The 23757-nt window shown below is 32.4% G+C and overlaps 1 protein-coding gene across 4 annotated transcripts in view; it reads left to right on the top strand.

Moving 5' to 3' along the window:
- Nucleotides 1-22941, top strand: part of LOC119633102 — a 98474-nt gene extending 75533 nt beyond the window's left edge. For 3 of the 4 annotated variants that reach the window (XM_038026340.1, XM_038026341.1, XM_038026339.1), the window contains 4 exons: nucleotides 8067-8231; nucleotides 8345-8404; nucleotides 12701-12781; nucleotides 19744-22941. In XM_038026340.1, the coding sequence (XP_037882268.1) occupies nucleotides 8067-8231; nucleotides 8345-8404; nucleotides 12701-12781; nucleotides 19744-21152 (1715 nt within the window). In that variant the 3' untranslated portion in view covers nucleotides 21153-22941. The remainder of the gene's footprint in view (nucleotides 1-8066; nucleotides 8232-8344; nucleotides 8405-12700; nucleotides 12782-19743) is intronic. The other variant, XM_038026342.1, reaches the window with a different exon arrangement.
- The last annotated feature ends 816 nt before the right edge of the window (nucleotides 22942-23757 follow it).

The following is a 23757-nucleotide window of genomic DNA, read 5'->3' as shown; positions in this document are numbered from 1 at the left end:
TTTGCCATTAATTCGTATATTTCTCCGCACCAGCACGGCTTTCGGAAAGGGCGATCTACAGTCACCAACTTGTTAGAGTTTACCTGTCATGTTTTCAAAGCTTTTTCTAGTGGCTCTCGCACAGATGTTATTTACACTGATTTAAGCAAAGCATTTGATATGGTTAACCATAGACTACTTATCTTTAAACTCCAAGCCTCTGGTTTCCCACCCTACTTAGTGAAATGGATAAGCTCTTATCTGCACAATAGATCCTTCAGAGTTTTGTTTAACTCCATTAGCTCGGATGAATTCCCCGTTATGTCTGGCGTACCTCAAGGAAGTCACTTAGGTCCCATTTTATTTAGTTTATACATTAACGATCTCCCATCGGTGGTTAATTCCAGCCAGATCTTAATGTATGCTGATGATGTGAAACTGTTTTCTTCCTTCTCTGTTGAATCGCAATCACGTCAGCTTCAAGGTGATTTGGATAATTTTGTTGCATGGTGCTCTTTGAATCTCCTGAAACTAAATCTGAGTAAATGTAAGAAGCTTTCATTCTCAAGAAGAAAGTCATTCATTACTCAGTATTTCATAGATTCGCATAAGTTAGAGGACGTCGATTCGATTACAGATTTAGGCGTTCTATTTGACCATAGGTTACGTTTTAACTTGCATATTGAGCTCTCGATTAGCAAAGCTAGGTCCGCGCTTGGTTTTATAAAAAGGTGGTCCAAAGAGCTTGATGATCCCTACATTACGAAAAGGCTGTACATGTGTTTGGTTAGACCCATACTCGAGTATGCCTCAGTTGTGTTGTCTCCTTCATATAGGTGCTACGTAGATTCAATTGAATCTGTTCAAAAGCAGTTCTTGCTGTTTGCCCTTAGAAATTTGGGTTGGGATCCGATTGCCTCTCTTCCTCCGTATGAAAATAGGTTGCTTCTGCTGTCCTTACCGTCTCTTGAGAAACGTAGATTTGTTCTTGGCGTTTCCTTTCGAATTAAAGTAATAAATGGTGCTATTGACTCGCCTTCATTACTTGGTGAAATAAGCTTTAATGTCCCTAACCGCTTCTCTAGGCATTTTATCTTGGTTAAGCTTAATCAGTGTAAATTTAATTATGAGCTGTTCAATCCGCTCAGAGTCGTTTGCAAGAACCTAAATGGCGTCTATCACTTATTCTCGTTATCGGACTCTTTAAAGTCCATTAAAGCAACATTGCTTAATACGCGCGATTTACCTATGTCGTATTTAAACTAGCTTTTATCCTTAAAAAGTCGTTACGTTTCGAAAGTGAATTATTATCAATTTATTATCGGTTGCCAGGCTTATTCATGTTTGCGATGGCTTAGGGGTTCATTTGCAATTTGGTCCTGTACCGGTTGTAAGTGTGCTCCTATGCTGATAGTGTACATGCTTTTTTTTCTTTTTTCTTTTTCTTTTTTTTTTTTCTTCTTATTTGTTTTATTATGCTTATACTCAATTTTATTGTTAATTAATATTAGTTTTGCATTAAGAGCCAATTGAACTCGACTGCTATTTGTTTAGTTGAGTTTCTAGTATAGGTGGAATAAAATAAATAAAAAATACGGGAGAACATTTATCGCAAATTTCACATAGGCGGACACAGAGACATGTTTAACTTGATTCAAAATTTCATGCTGATCGAGAATTTATACGAAATCCGAAGCCACCTTCCAAGTGTTGCAATCATTTTGAGAAAATATATCTCCACGCTTTGATGGTGGGTACGCAGGTTGAATATTCATACCTGTCGGTAAAAATCAATAGAAAATATCTCCGTGTGCGAAATAAATATGAAAAATTTGTATCGGATGGGAGCGGTTTTTTGGGCCATTTTTCATATCGAAGTCCTTTCAAAAACTAAGCCTTTATATGACAACAAGGCCTAATATTTCATATTTTATGATGAGAAATGGTCCCTAATAGCAACTTTACACAACAATTAATTGTACCAAATTGTCGGGTTGTACTTGCAAAAACAGGTCGGTTGCTTTTTAAGTTAAATGAAGTATTTCAGTTCGTGTGTCATACAATCATTGGCTAAAATTTTATCAGAATTTGTTTTATTAAGAAACAAGACTCTAACCTCTCAGGGAACGCTGCGTGTATCAAAGTGAACTATTAACTGCAACCAATGCTGCTAAGAATACTTGAAATGTTGTAGAATTATTTGTGATGCGAGTGCCCATAGCATACTAGTATGAAGCCGTGGAATGGTAATAAAGCTATTGCCTATGCCTATTGCGTCAATTTCATAATTGCTCCTGGCAAGGCCTCATTCTCCATAGACGCAAAAGTAAAAACAGCGCCGTCATTGCCAAAAAACGGGAAGTTTCGCAGCGAACTCCCAAGCTGAGTGAGATCTTCAGCCCAATTTGATAATATCGCTTGCTATAATCATCCAGACCGAAATGCTTGACGTTTTTACGGCCCTAATCAAAGACGGCACTAAATTTAAAAATAAGATATAAATGGTTGCTCGCACATGCAATATAAGCTGCTGGTATTGCCCGCAGTGATGAGATTAGAAGCTGTGCGCTTGAATGCACTACTTTGGGACTATTGGCTACACTTAGCTGACCGTTCATATTGCAATCTTAAGAATACAGCTCACCACAAGAAGAAGTGGTCGCGACCCCTTTAGGGCAATAGAATGACGTGCTACGCAACTAATATGCATATAATTCTGTTACCAATTGAAATGGGGATAAGTGTGGCTTTTTCGTTGCAGTTCCTATCCCCATCGGCCATGGGGCAATTGCTGCATGAAAGCATTTTTCCATCCAAAGTGGGAAAAAACTCAAGCCAATTATCGTAGTTTACATTTGTATAAGACATAAGCTACATGAGCTACTCTCCAATTCCAATTTTGCATGATATTCGAGTCAGTATCAGCCAGAACTTATTCACCGTACGTTGTGGTACCCTAGCTGTATGTTGTTGTTATGTCTTGTTCCTGAAATATCGGATATTAATCTGTTGAGAAATATAAAGTAAATAGCGTAAGCTATAATATTTATACATAGAACAGAATTATTTAAAGGGACTTCAACGAAATCTATTAGCGAACATTAAAAAGTGCAGTTCGAGCCAAATATGAAACGTCTCGATTTTATTCTCTTTTAAATTAATTCCTTGACTTTTCTAGTTTTGTTTTTTTTTTTTTTTTGTTTCGTTTTTATGTCACAATATGTATATTTTCCGCATTTATTATAAATTTTATATTTGGCAACGTACCAAAAAAAACAAAAAATTGTATTAAATTGTTTTACCATGTAATTGTCAAATCGTTCAAGTATTCGTATTCACACATACACATGAGTTTGCATATCCACAGGCACATGTGCTTGAATCTATGCGTAAAGCAATGCATTTGTGTCGATATACGTATCTGTTAGCAAAAGTCCAGAATTGTGTTACATTTAATTATGTAATAATAACGCAAGCAATTGTGGTTAACTGCAATGCTCATGTTAAAACATTTAAACAAAATGTGCACACATGTCCGTACTTACCGATATGCTTATATGTGTTGTAAACAAAAGCGGATAAAACAATAGCATAAACAAAGTGCACTCACTACTATAAACGTTATCGTCATCAACAACATCATTATTGCCTTACAATGCAAAACAACGTCATTTAACAATTTTATAATGTCCCGTGTATGTTTTTTCCTCATTTACTTTTTTTTTGTTTTTTTTTTTAAATTATTTTTCTCTACAGATGGGGGAAGTATAGGGGGAGAAGAAGAGAATTTGGATCAAAAAGACAGAGGATTACATGCACGTTCATATATATAATTTTCCATGCACGATTATATATGAATATCGGTTTATATATATTCGATTGTCAATAGCATTAAATGGTATTAACGTAGTACATTTTGTCTGTCTATCAGCAAAAACTGTCTGAATTGTTGCAGTCTGTCGGTCTGCGTATGTTCAGCTGCGTTTGAATGAATAGCTCAATGCCACGCTCTTCTCATTAATTTTATGTTAAATATTTTCGTTTACAGCAACAGCCAAGTGTAAACGTATTATCTAAGCTTAATGCGCTTTGTGAGGGCATGTGTGGGAATTTAGGCTCGCGACTAAATATTTTCCCACATTCCGCGTCTATTGTCCATATTTTCCCATATATACAAACGAATAATGACATTATACTAAGTTTGTTATGATTTCTGTTACACTTAAGTGCCATAGTAAACTTCCCTCAAAAGTTGCATGTAGTGTGCATATATTCGTTTGAGATCTGAACTTGGGGGAATTCGATTTTAGGTAGAAATATAAAGTAATCTTTAAAAAGCAAAAATTTTAAAAAGTTTCAAAATCTTAAGCTTAACAAAAGCCGGTCGATCCATGAAGTAATGCATATTCACCAGAGAAACGAGTTGTTTTTACATGTGTGGCACCAATCATGTTCTCTTATTATTATAATCATGTATAGGTGTTATTCTTTTCAAACATTCTGCAACAATTAGAGATATAACTACAATTCTAAATTAGTTACTAAGTCAATGCATTCGTGTTGTTGTGGGAAAACTTGAGCTAGAAGGCCGATGTTATTCGCATTTATTGTGAGATCAATCTTACAGAACTAAGCTGGAAGTCAACCTAATGCGCCCATTAGTTGTAATAAAGACGCAAATCTCAAAATACATTACATTTCAAAGTCCGCCCGGCCGGCGTATTAGAAAGTCTTTAACTGGATAAAAGTCTCTTTTTTGGAGATGTATAAATATCCAAGATGAGATTAAAAGCCTACTCTTCCTGATTTCCATTTAATTGGTGTTAGCGACATGCATTATTCTTTCTATTCTATAGCGTTAGCATTCATCCCCAATGAATATGATAAAATAATTTCCTGAATGTCTAAAGTGTTATATGCGTATATATCATAGTTATGCTTGCAGTACTATTCAAAACTATCCCCTGCATTATGCTTCTGTTGATGATAGTGAGATGCTGTTGTTGTAAATTTGGAAAATTTCTACATAATTTTCTGTATGTGGTCGTTATGCGTTTCATAATATTTTGCTGTTTGTTACTCATTATATATAGTCATACACACATACTGACACGTACGTGTGCAAATATATTTGGTTTTTCATTAGTTTTGCATTTAATTGAACCACATGTGTTTATGTGAGCAAGTACGTGTGCTTGTTGTGCATCCGTAGAAATGTTTCTGCCAAATAGAAGCAATTTAGCTTATTTACGCTTATTACCCATGACAAATGGTTTTAAAATTTTATAATTTTATATGGAATTAAATTTTCGCCGTGTCAGTGTTTTTTATTTTGGGAATTTTTACTTTAACATGAATTTATTATATATTCGATTTTTCGTTTTTCTCCGCGTTCTCCATTTCAAATCGTTAATGTGCAATTCAAACACATATGCTAATTTTTATAATATTATAAAAATATTGGAAATACATTTTTTAAAAAAAAAACATTAAAAAGCTAATAAAAAAGTGGAAATATTTTCACCGTCTTTTTTTTTTTAAAACCCCCAAAAAAAAATTGTTTTTTTCCAAATTCCCTTTTTTTTTTTTTTTTTTTTTTTTTTTTTGCACTTCAATTTTTCCATTAGCTCACGTCAATATTTCAATAAAAGTTTATACCCAAACTAAACTAAAACTAAATTTATTCATTTAAAAACTAAATTTATTCATTATTTATAGTCATCGTGTTAATGCACTTAAGAGGCAACGCTCTCCTCGTTGTAGTTTACTTCAATGTCCAAGATGTTATATAAAAGATTTCATGATTCGAGTGAAGTCCCAGTTTGAAACTATCGTTATTATACGTTAACGTACGCTAACCTACATTTTTTGTGCTTCGTGCACCATTCGCGTCCCATAAATCCCAAGCGAATGGCTTCTTATCTCAGCCGCGAACGAAAATGTTAATCGATTATTTAACAGCACTCAAGACCTTGTTCTTTACCATGGAATATTAATTGCGAAATTTCGAGTTTAATATTTTTGAAATTCTTGTTCCTTTGTAACATTGATATCGACTTTGAAATCTGAGTTTTTATTCTTAAATTAGGTCGTCTACTCCATCGCTTAGGCTTTTACTTGGCTGTTCTTTCGTTTGCCATACGATACAGGCGGCGAAACGAGAATCCGAGATCTTTTAATTGGTGAAAGACTGGCGCAATCAAATCTTGGCAGAGCTTTGCAAACTGGTTCAGCTTCGATTACCGCACTACCGTCGTTTGCCTGGTCACTTACATTTAATTTAAGTAACTTATCGTTTGATCCGAACCAAGGAGATTTGAGATTTCAAAGCGAGCGATTTTCATTATCTTAATAAACATAAAAACATTGACAACGGTTTTCGTATAACACGTTGATTAAATTCTAGAAAATGATCAATATTCGTGCGGATTCAAAGGCCCATTACCATAAGCCATTTCAATTTCTCTACTAAGGCGAGGATATCGATTTGAAATCTGATCTTTGATCGATACGTTTTTATTCACTTTCACACCAAGGCTACATAAAATACTTCGATTCTAACGCGCACGAAAATCATTTGCATTTGTAGAGCGCTATGAGCGTAAACTTATATTTTTTAATCCTTCCAATGTTTAGACGATTATATGAATTGATGTATATATTAAAATATAAGAAATAAGCAAATCGTATTCGCTTTCAGTACCAACCACCTCAAACCATTATAGAAAAGAATAAGTACAATACTAAGAACACTCGAGATGGGGGTAGCATGAAAATGTCACAATGATATTTAATATTAGTAAGTATTTGCGGAAGTCAAAGTTGTTCCAGTCAAAAGAGTTGAAACGTAATATTTGTACGGACGCGACACGGAAAAGCATTGTAAATACAAGTTCCCATAAATACTTTCTCTCAAATCTCTCTCCTCTAAAACTTGTAAACAAAACTTATGCTATCCCAAAAGCCGAACTTAATCTTAAAAAGACGTTGTTTGGATGGAAACGAAAAATCAGGAAGTGTATTTCACCTGACAATAATAATATGCTTTCAAGGATGTACAATGAAATAATAAACAAAAGCATATCTTTAGGGATTTACTATTAATCCGTAAAATAATAGCATACATTCAATCATTGTTCATTGATTATTTTTTTCTTTATATGTTTTCAATGAAATCATGCATTCTTTTATGGCCACATGATCAGGTTTGCATTTCTTTTTCTGTTTCAATTAGCCTGGGTCAACCTTCAGAGATCTATGTTCAATTTAAATAGGAAAAAATTTTTCAAACATTTTGTTACTATCAACGATCACATGTTGATTATTAGTTAATGAAAAATGATATCTACTATGAGATCTTTCAAAGGCTTTCTAAGCAGACAATCAAGTCCCATTTGTCGGACTTTGAATCTTTCATCTAAAACCTTTAAGCTAAAAGTAGCAAAGACAGCGACGTGACTTCACGTCTCATGACAATATTAAGCAGTCAAATGGTATTCGTAACAGTTGCTAAGTGCTACGATATCCTTATGACGTTTTTACGCTGAATATCAGAGCGTTTCACATCATTACCAAAGATGCATTGCAGGCCATTATGCGGAACGAAACACATATATATAAGCATTCGAACAAGCTCTCTTTTAGAGCAAGGCTGTAAAAAGTGCGATACACATAATGGTGCAATATCTGTACATAATTGCTAATGTTATGGACCTAATCACATTAGCGGTTTAGCATATCTTTGTTCTTAATTTAAAGCGAAATTTGCTGAAGCATACCAGCACTCATTGTCATTATAATTATTTAATTATCTAAATGTGTTTAATGAACTGTTACGCATCTGCATAATGTTTCATATAAAAACAAATATATTTTAATAGTTTTCAATACAAAAGGATTTCATTAAATAATAATAAACGCTGCAATATAATATGAAAGTTTTGTTTTTTTCTCCATATTAAATTTATTTATATAATAAATGAATAAAAATAAATTGTTTCCTTTTTTTTTTGTTGAAAAATTTAAATGTTTATTAAAGACATATAAAAAAGTTTTTTTTTTTTTGTTCTTTTTATAAATATTTACAGATACTTCACGTGCTGGTGATAAATATGAAACCACTTCCACGGTAAGTGGTTATACAAAGTATATGAAATTGAAAATACGTAATGTAGGGACCAATGATTTTGGTACCTATCGATGCGTAGCAAAAAATTCATTGGGCGAAACGGATGGCAACATTAAACTTGACGGTAAATTAAATTCAGAAAATGTACAAATAAAGAACAATTCTGAAAATCTATTTAAATGTTGATAAAATACTTCGGTTTTTATGTCTTCAATTTGTTGTTTTTTTTCCCCACAGAAATGCCTGCTCCCACTACAGCCATCATATCGGAAATGGCGATGTTGAATCGCAGTTTAGGTATGTGTCTAGCAAGTGCAAAGCATTTTTTACCTTTTTTGTTCAAGTACCACTGGTTTTTGTGCTACAATATGATAAAAGTATAAATGTATAAAATATATGATAAATTATTGCAATTTCTGGCAAATTTTTTTTTTTTTTTCTTTCAATGTTTAAATAGTGTTCACGTGTTTGCGAGTTTTTATATATATATATAATTTTTTTGCACCCTTTACATTAATATCGTTTTTTAAAGCATTTTGTAATGAATTTTTAAGCATATTATCGCCACAATGTTACTACGTACAATGCAATTGATATGCTTCAAAAAAAAAAATAAATAATGACTACATTGCGTTTAACATATGTATTAATTTTTCTGCATCCATCATCGAAATCTGAAAGTATGCTAGTTTCATCAGACATTCCGCCGCACGGTACATTTCTGATCTACTACATGACGTTTTCTAACAAGTAAACCAAATCCGTTAGTCTGTTTGTGCATTTTTCATTTGCCATTTCAAATTGAAAAAATTACAAAAATGAAGATAGAAAGCTGAAAAGTAGTGATTGATAATTCTTAACTTAGATAGATGCAAGCTCTCCAACAAAGCACAAAAAATGCCCGTAAAATTAGAATAAGCTATAAGACTGAAAGGCTAACAAGGTATAGTGACCATAGACTTTGCAAATTTTGTATTTAAAAAATGCCCAACAATTTGAGCAATATATTGTGCACTCTTTTCAGGGGCGAAAATTGCGAGTAACGACACATAAAAATATATTTTTGCTTGTGCCAACGAAATCTACTTCTGCGATATTTTTTTCCCTGATATAGTATTGAATAAACTTAATTAAAAAAAGTGTTTAAAAATTCAATGACAATTACTTTCATTTCGCTAACTAATATGGATATAATAAATCAGCCCGTTTGCTATATTTTTTTTTTTTTTTGCTGAAAGTGCTCGTCATCCCGTATTCGCTTTGAGTTGAATAACTTTCTCACTTCTTTTTTGTTTTTTACTATATCCTTGATATCAGTTTCACACACATATATTGTCCATTTCTAATACGTACATGCATTTTTATAAAAACATTTTTACACATTTTGTTAACTTCAGAGCCAAATTATTACTTCTATGCAAATTTGAAATAAGATTTCTGCCACAATTCGTTACGTTAAAATGGCATTTTCTATTTGAGACAACATCCTTGTAAAGTTGATGTTATAATAAACCAGTTGAGAGTAAACATAACCTATATTGCAACCATTTCCATATAAAAGCGTTCGACTGATGTTAATACATGTATAATTCTTTGACCAAAAAGTAATATTCAAGTTAAGTTGCGCGGATGTATCGAATATCAGAAAAAATTTTCTTAATTACTTGGTAGCGGACGATTGGACGAATTTCGCGTCATAAGCTTTATTAACGACACAAAGAGTATTTTCTCCAATGTTTGCAAATTGTGATTTTGTTGAGCAAAGAAATCGCAAAATGCAACTTGTATCTACGCATATGACCCAGATCAATCGAACAACCATCAGTCAAAATCAAGCGAATAGCGAGCCAGGACTGAAAAAATCATACCAAAGTCGTTCAAAAATCACGGTGCTGTTAACAGTGTTCTTCGATTATCGTGTTATTGTGCCCTATGAATTCCTTCCGCCACTGTGAACAAAAAATATTGTATGAGTTTGAGGATTACTTTGAAAGCACCGAAGCATCCGCGCTACTATAAAGATTTTGAGTTTCATGGTAGTTTTCACTAATTCACCTCTAAATTTGATCTGCGGATCTGATCCAAGCACTTTTGTGTCAGCAACAAACTGGTAGTTGGCCAGACGTACGTAGGTCAACTCGGAGTCTTTTGCTGATAAAAAATATTCCTGTCGTTTTTCAGTTTCACTTAAGAGTATTGCTGTAAGGGAACAAATAAAATAATTGCATTCCTCTTAGATAAAATCGTTAACAAACAACATCAACAAATTACTTTGATAAATGTGGACGTGTCATTTGTACATACGGCTATTAGCTGCTTTTAAGAAATATATGCCAAATTACAGTTTTTATCCTGTTGACGCCCGTTTCCAGTCGCGTTGTAAACATTTCCATTAACTAAAAGGGTACATACCAAGCATCAGCTGATAAAACAGTTTTTGCTATCCTAAATATTTCAACTGAAAACGGGAAGCCAAAAGTTAGATTACAATCATCTTTGGTCAAAAAAAAAAAAATGAAAAAAACTTTTTTCTGAGCTTTCGGTCGTGGAATAAATTAAAGTTTAATTTACTAAAAACACGAAATTGGTTAAACTTCCTACAGAACACATAATGAATACAATTTTCAAACACATTTGCTTTTAGAGCTAGCATCACCTTCAGTTCGCTAAAAATAATCATTTCTCTAAAGTTACTCAAAAAAAGAAACAAACGCGTTTGCTTGACTTCTCTGATCGTTCCAAGGCAAACTTTTGGTCTCAGGAGAATAAAGCAACAATTTTTTGAAAATATGATTTAAAACATTATTAACATTAGACGGGTTTTTTAAGATAATCGCTTTTATAAGAAATGGCGCCGATTTGAATTTTTTTTCTTGAAAAAACTTGGTTGCAAACTGACAGATCGAGTTCATTAGAAAAAAGGACAATTTCATTAGTAGACACAATTATCTATCTATTATATTAACATTGCAACGCAACGGTGGGATAAGCAGCCAAACCTTATTTTAAGAAACCCCACTCACCTACTTTAAAGGAATGTTTGGTTTATTTTCATTGGGTCTGCAAGGTAGTGTCTGGTGACCACAGCAGGTATTTTGACCGGCGATTCGCAGTGAGTGTGACAAATCGACAATAAAAGACGCCATCACGTCTGGAGTGTGACATCGACTGAAAGTGTATGGTGTGTAAGAATTGCTAAGCCTATCTGGCAAAACAACATTTTGTGCTTCCGCGTTTTTGGTATTACGCCAGCCGCCAATAATCTAATCGAAGGCTTTGTGGCCAAAAGGCTGGCTTGTAGAACCTCCTATTTCTCAGCGCCATAAAAAAGCTGATGAAAAACTTAGAACATAGTCCAACTTTGCACTCTTCACTGATACCATTAAGTAAAAATGTCTCTCAAAGCTCTTATGGTCTTTGCAGATTTGTGTTCTCATCTCCAATCGCAAAATAGTTGTAATGCGATCCCGGGCCAATGCTCGAAAACTCAGGTTCTAGAAATAGAAAATTTTAAAAAGTGATTTTTACGTATGAATAAATTAGATTACAAAAACAGTAATAAACGTCCGTCCTATTAAAATATATTCTTTTCTACAAAAGAAAAAAGCAAGAAATGAATCGTCTTGAATAAAGAAAACAGTTGACCATAGCCTCTCTATGATGTATGCTCCCGCCACAATACTTTTAATTTATGAAGGCCAGTAAAGCGAAATGATAAAACCATTCAATTACTTCATCCATTGAGTAATAATGAAAATTCTTATCCGCCTTTTTTTGCATTGACGAACAACACTTGACAAAGTGCTGCAGAATCCATCTGATAAATGAGAATTTAGATAAAGTTCTCGCAAAGGTTGCAGACAGTTCACTATCTTTAATGTTCTTTCATTTAATCTTTTCTTTTTGCTAAAATATACATAATTATCTTGGTTTTCTGTATAACTCGCATCTTAGAATGAATTAATTCATTATTTAAACCTCCGGCCGACAGCCACTTATATCTTAAGAAAATGTAGACAAAATGTAAAAAGGAAGCAGTGGTTTAATGCAAAAAAAAAAAAAAAAATAAGAAAAAGAAAAAGAGAAAGAGAAAGAGAAAAACAAAACATACAGCAGAACATACTTAGTCGTCATCATCATTATCATACTGTTGTAAATTGTAACTACGAGCACCATCACCCACTTACCATTTTTGCACACACACACTCTCTTCCCTCCTAATAAATAAATTATAATAACAAATTATGCACTTTTCAGAGCACGGTTCGCAATAAAGTTCATAAAAAACTGAATGAAAATTTAAGAATATATAAATATACGTATATTTATTAATTTAAAGTTCTATCTAAAATTAAATTTTTTTTAAAAATTCATTCCACATTTTCTTTCGTTGCATTAGCAACAACACGTCAACTTGTAACAATTTCTTATTATTTGCAAAACTTTCTTCTCGCATTTCTCTGTTATCCTTGAGACTAACTTTTTGGCGTTTTCTTTATTTAATGAAAAAAACCAAAATCAAAATGAAAAAACCAAAACAAATTAAAACAAAAAATGTCAATAATTATGAAATCGTTTGAAAAATAAATCAAGATGGCAAACGACGCAATAGAAACAAATTAGATTCAAATGTTTTACCAGACTACGGTGTGGAAGAGTGGCGTGATGGTGCCGGTAAGTACTTGCGCTGGCAAATCTTCTTTTTGCATTAATGTTATTTTATTAGTTTTTCCGAATTCACAATTATTACCGCAAACAATTCTATTACTTACAAATTTCCAAGTACTTTCCACTTTTTTTTCAATTCATTAATACTGGACGAAAGTCAAGGAAATGTTGAAAAACCCTTGAATTTTCTTGTAATTAAAAAAGTGGTAAGCACTTGAATGGAAGGCTTGATAAAAATTATGAGAAACTCTCCTTTATTATATAACTTTTCAAAGAACTAAAGTTGTTCTTAGCGCTGTAACGCAATAGAATATAAATGGAAAATTGCAAGGGTCCATTGGCAAGTGCTTAATAGAAAATGTATTCAACTTTTACTCATACTATACTTTGCTATTTGCTCAAAATTGCAGTTATCTTATTTAAAGAAAAACACTGAATGAAATTCTTAGCAAGGATATCTGAGTATTTACCTTCTCATCATTATATCCATTACGTTAGTTAATGCATCGTAAAAGTTTCATAATATGTCTGTTTTCGATCTATCTGGACGTTTGGGTGGATATATTCTGTTCATTCGTTTCGTTTTAAATTCATCTGCCAACTCTATTCTTGTCATGTCTGTTGTTGGGGAAAGGGATGAAATAAAGTAAACAGCTTGTGTGAATTAATAATGGTTTTAAGATTGTTAACAATCTCTGTTAAAATATATTTGAAATGTAAAAAAGTTGGTTGGTTCCGAAATCTCCGAAATATATCTGAACGTGGATGGGCAAACGGGATAAACTTTAACGCCATGAAAAGACAACGCTTTTTCTTAACGTACAAAATAACTGATGGATTTAATGGAGTTATTGTAGAAGAAGGGGCTTGATGTCACAAAGTGATGTTGGTTGGAGAAAATATGTGTCGGAAAATAAAATCAAAAACCTGGGCTTTTAATCTTTCCTGGGGACCATCGAATGTGTGCAAAAAAAGGCTCAAACGACAGATGGACCATGAGAGTGTGTCCAAAGGTCTCGAGCGTCTTATACGTTGACGTAATATTGGCTGCGTTGTATTTATTTGTAGGTATGTAAAGGGCAATTGTTTCATAGGGTTAAAAAAAAATCAAATCTATCAAGAGAGCTAGTTGGTTTTGTCAGCATTTTCAGCCATTCAAGCTGAATACTACTCGAATACCGCGCAACGCACTACCACCACTCCTCTTATTCCAACCCCACTGCCTTGAGAATAACTTTGCTGCGGGGATCTTTCCCACAGTTGCCGATGTTTTTATTTTGAAGTCGCACATGCAAAAATACGCCCGCCTCCCCTTAAGTGTCACCCAATCCACACGAGTAGGGGATATCCCTTGAACAGCTAGTGGAGTAAAAAAGAAAATTGCCTAAAAGATATACAAATTGTTCAAAGCCTTATGCCTTTCTTATCTATGACACTACAATTAAGTTGCCACTGATATTAAGCTATGTCGTAATAATTTTTAGAAAGATGTCATCTTTACTGATAGTTTTTCTCTTAACTTGCACTTTACTCAGAAACATAAACGTATTATATAGTCTCAGAAGCCGAGAACGATTAGGCGAATGTATGTGCATGAAGGCATAACCCAGTTGTCAACTGTGAAAAAGTGCTTCAGATCAATGTCTTTGCAAAATATGCTGAAAAGTTTAAGGGTATTTGTGAGTAAAACCTTAAGAGTCGAAGACTTCCCAAATAAGCAGAATACAATCACCTTAGAAACTCATCTTTATCAAGATTATGGAGTCCAGATCATTTAGGGGCTCAAAGTTTGTATGCTTTGCATATACGCAGATATTGATACCTTCATCCAATCCAAACGATTTATAAATATTTTAGGAAATCAAAACTAGGCGAAACAGTCTCTATACTTAGGTTCGATATTTTTTAGAATATTTGAACTGCAGTCCATCAAACTTTTAATCCGCATTTTTGAATGCTCCATATGGGATAAAAAACATAGCCGACTATAAAAAATTTAGTTAATATTTGCAAATAGCATTCATAGCTTAGCATTACAACATATCGTGAATAAATTTTCTTGCAATCATTCATACGCCCAGGTGCCCAAATACGGCGCGGATGACAATATAACCAAATACACATGAATAGATTTATTTTTATTCATTTAACTAACTTTTTATTTATTTTTTTTCAATGCAGATATTTGCACAACAGAAATCGTATAACATAACATATATACGTTAATATGAAAACAAACGCCCACAATTACAACAACATGTAGTTATTTATACAAGGCATTATGGTTTTTTTCCTGACATATTTTTACATGACAATGTCACTGTCAATCAAAATGTATTCTTTATATACATACATATATGTCTATATATAAACATGAACACACATACACACACACACATATATATATATATATATATATATATATATATATATATATAGGAATATGCATATGTAAACAATGTTTATTCTCCGGTATTGCACTTGTATTGCATAAATGCGGGCTTTGAAAATTGATGGCGTTTTTATTGGATTTTTATTCGCGTACGTATTGTATGACATGAAATTGTGAAACATCAACCGATGCAATACAATAATAGTAAGAGCATTAATAATAACAAAATATGCCGTTATTTGTATTAAATCTATGAATGTTTTGGTGCATTATTCATACAGAACAAAATAATAAGATTTGTGCTCTGTTGAACGAACGTGAGATACCCCCTGCTTGCGATATAAATAGGCGTAAAAGAATCGATTTATCTGGAAGTAAATTAATTCATTCAAATATCAATTTACTTGATATACGAAACTGCGCAAGATTTATTTATAGTGTTGACGGTTCCCTCTCAGACTTTAAAAAACCGCAAGTGATTTTAGAGTGCTTAAGGAAAGTTTTCAAACCTTTTAATTTTTTTCCTATTTTTTTTAACTTTTTTTTTTTTAAAACGGTTAACGCAGATACTTTTGGCAGCCAAGCTCTACCTTTTTATGTTAGTTCAAAGTGAATGTGACTAATGCAGGACGATATAATGCTGCCCCAAAGCATTGTTCTCCGTTCTTCTGAATGCCACGTAAAGACTCTAGAATATAGGGCACATTAATGTTGCGATGATAGGTACAAAAATTGTCAACAAAAATTTTATTACTAAATATAAAAATTTTTGGAATTGTTATATTTGTTGCCAGGCTGTAACTTTGTTATTTGCCTTTTTCCAATGCATATTGTCGCTGTTACAGTTTGTTGTTTATACGAGCGAGCCATGAAATTGATGTGGGAAATGTTATTTTCATTTATGCAATGATTGCTACGATGATGAAGGTGATTGTGGTAAATTTCTACGTGATTTATTTATAAAAAGATTGCATTGCATGTCGTTGGTTAGTTGGTTTTTGTATTTTCTTTTTTTTTCTTTTTTTTTGCTCCCTAACAAAAAATTGCAGTTCAGTAAATTTATCGTTTTGTTTGCTAAAATAATATAAAAAAGAAAATATAGTTGAAGGATGAAAGTTTATCTCTCCATTTGTCTACAAGCACCTTGTTGACGTATACTTTCCCCAGGAAAGAAGCGTCATCTTAATGCCGTTATCTTTAAGCGCAGTCGTTACTGCGCATAACTATGATCTTTCTGCAAAACGGAAGTACTGTTCAGAATGCAAACAGAAAAATAGAATTTAGTTCAGATATATTCAATGTACGTCGTGCATATCAATAAGCTTACAATAATAAAAGTAGACAGTTTTCCATATTACATTCGTCCACTTATGATGCGATATTTATCGAAAGACATAGCCATTCTCTCCGAAAATATTATTCAGACTTAATAAAAAATCTAAGATTAATAAAAAATTGAACTCTTTTTTTTTTTTTTTTTTAAACGAAAGTAAGTATTCGTTAAGAAGAAATTAATGAAAACAAAAAAAGTAGGATAGGTAGCAATAGTGATTTTGCATAGTAAAAAAGTGCATAACATCGACATGTCCCTTGATCTATTAAGAAGAAGAACGACCAGATATGGATCATAAAATATGTCGGCTCAGGTTTTCGAATTATTTCTTAAAATATGTATACGAATACTTACACCCATATTGTAATTGAACCTATTCTATTTATCTAAAATTGGGAATGTATATCATATATTCGGACGAGAAAAAAATCAAAATATCTTAATATAATGATTAAGACCTTTTGAATAAGGTTCTTAAGAAGTAGGTAATAAGTACTGAAGACGCGCTATTATACGGAACTGAGTTTTCTGCCGTTATAAAGTCTAGAGAAGGGTGTCCAAAAAAAATTATTATCTACTTGATGAAATAAAGATATAAAATTTAAAGAAAAAAAATTTAAAACAAAAAAATTATAAAAATTTATAAAACTTTTATAATTAAATAAATATGAAATTGTACTTTGAGCCTATGAGTCGCGGATACTAAGGAAGGGAAGCCTCTCCTTATGAACATTTTTTATTTATTAAGCATAAATAAGCACGCATAAGAACCCACAAGTTGTATAGAAAGTCATGCCCAGCATGAATTTAAGAATGTCTGTCTTTCTGTCCATGTGTCTGCTTGTCTACCTGTTGAACTTTCGATTATGACTTTGTCTCATCTAAAATTTATTGGACTAACGGTGTCCAAATATATAGGTGTATGCATGAAAATGATTGCGTATGAATGCATATATTAATGGGATAGATAGCTAAACAATTCGGGATAAACCGTGCAATTTTTCTTTTATTGCATTTTATATTATTTTCTTTCCCTTTTTGTAATTTATTTACATTCTATGGAAAAACTATTGCGTGTGTATGCGTTCATCTGCGTGTGTGTTAAGCATAGACATACTGGCTAACCAGTACTGCTGACACAAAAAGGCCTTAATTTATGTTATTTCATTTTCGCAATTTATCAAACACCACACATTTCGTCATCGTCGTCATTATCGTTGTGGCCACCGTATCATGATAATGAAAATGGGAAATAGTTTTTATTTATGTCATTTTCCGTTTTCTGAATTAATAGAAAAATTATATTCAATTAAAAAAGGCAAAAACTTTATTTCAATTTAAGTTTATTAGTTCATATGCATTCATATATACGTATATGCAATATACATTTTCTTTTTGAAATTAAAATTGAAAAAAAAAAAAAACATTTTTATAACATTTAAAATAAATTAAAAAATAGAAAAAATTTACCATGCAAACCATTGAACCACATGAATTTTATTCATATCTTGTTTTGGTTTCCATAAAACCAAAAAAAAAACAAAAGTTTTAAGTTATCTACCACCATCATAAGGTATATTAATATTATCATTCGGCTTGCAATATCGATATATGCCCCATAAAAGGATCATTAAATATCTTTGCGCACTCAATCCGAATTAGAATACGTGGAAAAAATATATTTATTGCTTGTCCATAGACAAACAAAGGGTAGCGCTAAGTGATATCTTACTGTTCCTGCCAACAGCAGCGTATACGAGTGATTAGTAATTGCAGTCGAAAGATATATAAAAGTAGTATACAAGATGGTGTTTGCGGTCCATTAATCCCTCAGTCTCGCCTCGCCTCGTCCTTTTACCAACGCGTGTCAGGATTTTCGAATTTGAAAAAATTGGCTTAGCTAACACTTACAACTTTTATTTTTTTTTTTATCAAAGTCCATACCTAAGGGGAAAATTAAACATAAATGTGGTTGACCAACAATCAAGACAATGATTGTTGAAAAACTATTACAACCAGCAAATGAAATGCAATCTGTTTTGGATATGTGGTCGAGTTAAAGTTAACGAAAGTGACTCTGATCTGATTGCTTATAAAGACATGTGGTAAGAAAAAACGAACTCTGTTAAGATCACTTGAGAAGCAACATGAACGGCGAGCTGAGAGGAACACAATTGATTTAAAATAAATTTAAATTAGTATGTAACTAAACAATGCTAGGTTTATGTGTATGTTTAGCCTTTGATCATTACACTTGAATGGATTCGATTTATGAATCCCCTTAAGTACTACTATCTTGCGTCATATTTTCATAGTGTATGATTGGAAGATAGAACAAAGATCAATTCGGTTAGGGTGACACATTCATATACCGTCAAAATCATATGTCTTTATATCTCAAACTAGATCTACTAACCGGTAGGTATTTTTACTAGATATTAAGACAATTCTAAAGTTTCCCTTATATATGAAAAAGAAAAACGCCTTAGTAAAAATCAAAGTTATTGGCGATCATTATTTTTTGGCAGAAACTCATCTGCTTTTTTTTTTAGAAAATAATTATGCTTTAAGATCTATATAGTGTATTGAAAAGTTACAAGCAGGTGTGGTCTGAGAATGATTTTATTCTTCTATACCAACTTGCATTCTAAATATCTTCCACTACTTTCGTCTTTAGGTAGACAGTTTTATATAAACAGAGCCTTTTTGATGGAAATATTGCGCTCTGGCGACAAGTAGTAGTGAAGATAAATATTGTGACCATTTAGTAGTAGAATTTTTAAATTACTATTCATACTAATTGTTTTATCAAACCGGCTATCACTCTATTCTTAATTCAACGCTAGAGTTATCAAATCCTTGGTAATTCTGGTCTGTGTTGTTGTAAAATTCTACACATTTGTTCGCTAAAGTTTTTTCTTTTGCTTTTCAATTGTTTTTTTTTTTTTATTTTTTGGTCCTCTTTAAAGGGACACCGATTAATATCGTTGGAACAATATCGCGAAAAGCAATTATGAGCACTTGAAGCCTTTCAAGCTTTAAAATTTTGAAGTATGTAAAACACATTTGAAATCAGAAAGTGAACATACTCTCTGCTATTCGATAAAGAAATGCTTTTTATAAGTATATGTATGCGTTTACCTTTTATCGTATCATTGCAATGTGTTGTGTATTATTCCAATGGTTTTTCTCTTTTCGTATTTTTTTTTTTTTTTTTTTTTTTTTTTTGATTTTGCCTTGCAGGAACTGGCGGCAACAATAATAATCACCAGGCATCAATGCGTAATCCACCCGATGCATTTCACAATTCGGCTCGCGGATTGGCACAATACAATCTACTCAATGGTATAATTCAAGCATTTAAAATGCAATTGTCGAGCTTTTTTAAGGGTCTTATGTATTACACGAAAAGTCTGCTGCAGACATTAAAGACCACTCTAGATAAAATTGAAACAATTGCAAACTATCAACAATACGTGAAGAAACCTCAGTGTGAGACGAAAAGAATAGCAACAAAAATAATATCAACAAGAAGAATGCTATACAAAAACACAAGAGCAACTACAAAAAGAGAGAACAATTACAAAAAGGAGGCAAAGAAACTGTTACCGACAATGATGTTGATATTATCAACAGCTTTGCATGTAACAATAAAGCAAGAAATGAGAAAAAACCATTTTAATATAAAGCGAAAGGACAAAGAAAGCCAAAGAGGTGAAGATGGTGGTGGGGGTGGGGGAACATCAACGGAGACAGTTGTCATAAGTATAGCGAAACAAAGAATATGTGGCTTAATGCGGCTTCATTCTCATTGTTGTTGCTCAAGCAAAGCTAACAGTAAAAATAGTTACAACTGTGATAACAGCAACAGCATCGACGTCTGCCACGGAAGCTGGCAAAATAGCAAATGTTCTACATACCCAAGGCCGTACGCAAATTGCCAATTTCAAGCACTCTGCAATACGGTAACGCCAAATGGAAATAATTGCGCTCAGAGGCCTATTTTCACACAAAAACAGCAACAACAAATCATTAGCTATTCATTTTACGGCGAAAATGGTATTTATAAACAGAACGAGAACACGACGCTACAACTTGCGACAAACATAAATGCCGTTAACTTGGGGAACCATGCGTTCTGCCTAACAATTGTCGTAACCGCGTGGTTGGTGCTCTTGGTGACGATGTTAGCCAGCGGCAATTGCAGCAAGTTCCATGTAATTGGCATTTTTATTGTTCAACCAAAAATTGAAGACAACGCCACCGGCAGCCCCACCGTACATAATCATTCAGTCAGCACTCAACCTCGTATGGATAACGTGTACAACCTCTTAATGGTCGATAGTAACCTCTCTCCTAAACAAAATCGACATTTAAATGCTTACAGCATATCAAAAACAACATTAATAGGACGAGCAATAGCAACAACTAAAGTGGCGACAAACCTTACCGACAACATTGACATTTCAAAATTTGAAATCATTTCACGTTTAATGGTACAGGACAACGGTGGCGATGATGGTGACGGCTTAAATAATTTCGTTTGGCATTGGTTTGCGTACACATCTCAATGGTTGTTCTTATCATCAATATTTTCAAATAATATCACTCTGTCGTTACTCTTATTACGTTTAGCAACAATTGATAGATGAAATGCATTAGATTAAAAATTTCATTTTGCATAAAATGCCCGCATACACAGCAACTGAAAAATTCATAGAAAACACTCTATAACGATATTTAGTTTATCTTTGATTTATGCCATTTCGAAAGAGCGTGAAAGGAAAGGATATTATTTATACATCTCGTTAAAAATGAATTTTAAATTTTTTTTATAAAAAAGAAAGCGCATAAATAGACTAAATTTTAAAAATTTCATGTAACATACCGCAAAAGACATTCTTCCAACTCCGATTATATCGATCGCATTAAAAATGATTTTTAATCAACCTAAGAATGTTCATCGCATTTCTAAGCGTTCATTTCAAACCGTACATGTTTCAATAATATATTCGCAAATTTCAGCATAAATTTGCCTCTGGTGTAATATTCTGCTCGGATCATTCCATGAATGGTTATTCGACTTCAATGGAAAACCGCTTAGAAAAGGGTTTTAATTATTTGGACATACACCGAAGAAATTACAGATAGCCTAAGGGTACGCATCCATAACGAACCCCCCGAAAGTGATATATACACCTTTGCATCTTAAAATTTTGAGGCACAAGGTCGATGTGGGCGTTTAATATGCAAAAAATGTGAGAATTCTTAAGCTTTAACTCAAGCCTCTAACTTTCCGAAAAAGTAAAACATTTTCGCCAGCACAGGCTCTTGGAGTAATTCAGTTTTAAAGCAACGTACATGATCGAAAATCATAAAAGAAACAAAACAGACGTCAATTTCATTATGGATTTTATCTAAAATTTTCAATAAAAATAAAAATCAATCCAATAAAATTCAAGGCACTTTACGTCTTCATTGCAAACCACTACTTAAGTCTATCACCTTTTTCTATGTATACATGTCCCTTCTGATCTATTGGTCGAAAGATATTCATGCGACATGAGATTCTCTTTTTCGCCCTGCCATCGAAAGTGAGAAAGGTAATGGTTTAGGATTGCGTAGGGTATAATTTTGACCCAGCAAGAAAATATCCCGTTTTCTCTTCATATTCTCTTACCACAATATGCCTCCTAAATTGAAATTTTAAACTGATTAAAGATATCTAGGTAGTCGGTCTAAAATTTTTCTAATATATATAATGAACTTCCAACTTTTCAGCAATTAAAAGAAATTTACACAATATTTTGTACAATTTTTATTTAAATATTTCGAAAATTCAACCTTTATAGGCGTGAAAAAAGTATCCTCACAGCACTCACTATAGCTCGTAATAAATTCATTTGACTTCAAAACCCAAGCATTCTCTGTTAATAGGTGGGAATAGCTCGTGAGTCGGCAAAAAATCTTCGAAAAATGTCAAATTTTTCGATAAATTTACACCATGGGTTGGCTTGCAAATTAGGTCGCAATCAATCCCTAGTCAATCCTATTTGGAAAGAGTACGCAAACTCTTAACAAGGTTGATGTATTAATTTCGGAAAAACCCCGTCAACCGAAGCGATCTTTCCTACAGTTTTACTCCAATAGAACTGAAATTATTAGAAAAAATGTCTTAAGTATCCAAAGCAATGTAAATTTTTAATGCGTTACTGGAGAACAAACTCCTTACTTTAACGGTATGGTATAGCATTTGGAATATTTAGTCTACGATTACTGTACGCAATATTGTTAAGTTACATGCAATAAATCAATAGGCAAACGGAAATTCATTTCATTTAGGCGCTTATTGAGCGATTATTAAAGATATGGAAAGCGATAAATTAAGTAAATTATTATTTGCTATGGTATTTGTAATGCAATTCGTTTATTTTTCTTCTTTAGTAAATAATTAATTGCGTAAAATTTCTTGCAAAAACACAAACACACTTACATACATACATAGGGGAACAATACCTTTGCATTACTAAAAGAAAAAAAAGAAAGAAAAATGAATAAAAAAAATTTAAAATAAATGATAAATTCTCTAAGCTGATATTATTGAGACAAACGGAAAATATGATATAAGTAATACTTAGCTATGAGATTTTGTGCTCTTTCCCTCTAAGGAAAATTGACAACAAATAGAACGTTAATCAAATTTGCATTTAAAAAACAATTAAAGTTTAAGCGAAAAACTAAAAAATAATATTAATATGAATAAATGTTAAAAAAAAACCAAAAAGATTTACAATATTATATATAAAAATTATATATGTTTAATCGGGAAAAATGAAAAAATTTAATAGCGAATTTATGTATTAAATAAATATTTTTAAGCGAAACACAAACACAAATAAGTACAAGAGTTAATTGATTAAATGTAAATATTTTCTTTAAATATTTGTAAAAATTACAATAATTTGTTATAAGCTGTTATGGATGTGCAAAAAATTAAAAAAAATAACAAAAAAAAAAAGAAAACTTAATGTGTTATGTAAATAAGCTTTATTAGTAACATAAGCGAGTTCAAGGCTAACGCGATGTAAATAAATGCAAAGAAAATTAATTATAAAAATGACACAAAAAAAAAAAATATATAAAAAAACAACAAATTATAATTGTTATATGTGAAGCTTAAATATATTCAAAATATATTTAAAACAAAAATTTACAAATGTTGTAAAAATATTTAAAAAAATTGATTTTTTAAATAAT

This window comes from Glossina fuscipes, unplaced genomic scaffold (assembly GCF_014805625.2).
Source record: "Glossina fuscipes isolate IAEA_lab_2018 unplaced genomic scaffold, Yale_Gfus_2 2, whole genome shotgun sequence".
Lineage (NCBI taxonomy): Eukaryota > Metazoa > Arthropoda > Insecta > Diptera > Glossinidae > Glossina > Glossina fuscipes.
The sequence above is the reverse complement of the archived record's forward strand: the minus strand, read 5'-3'. Positions and strand labels throughout refer to the sequence as shown.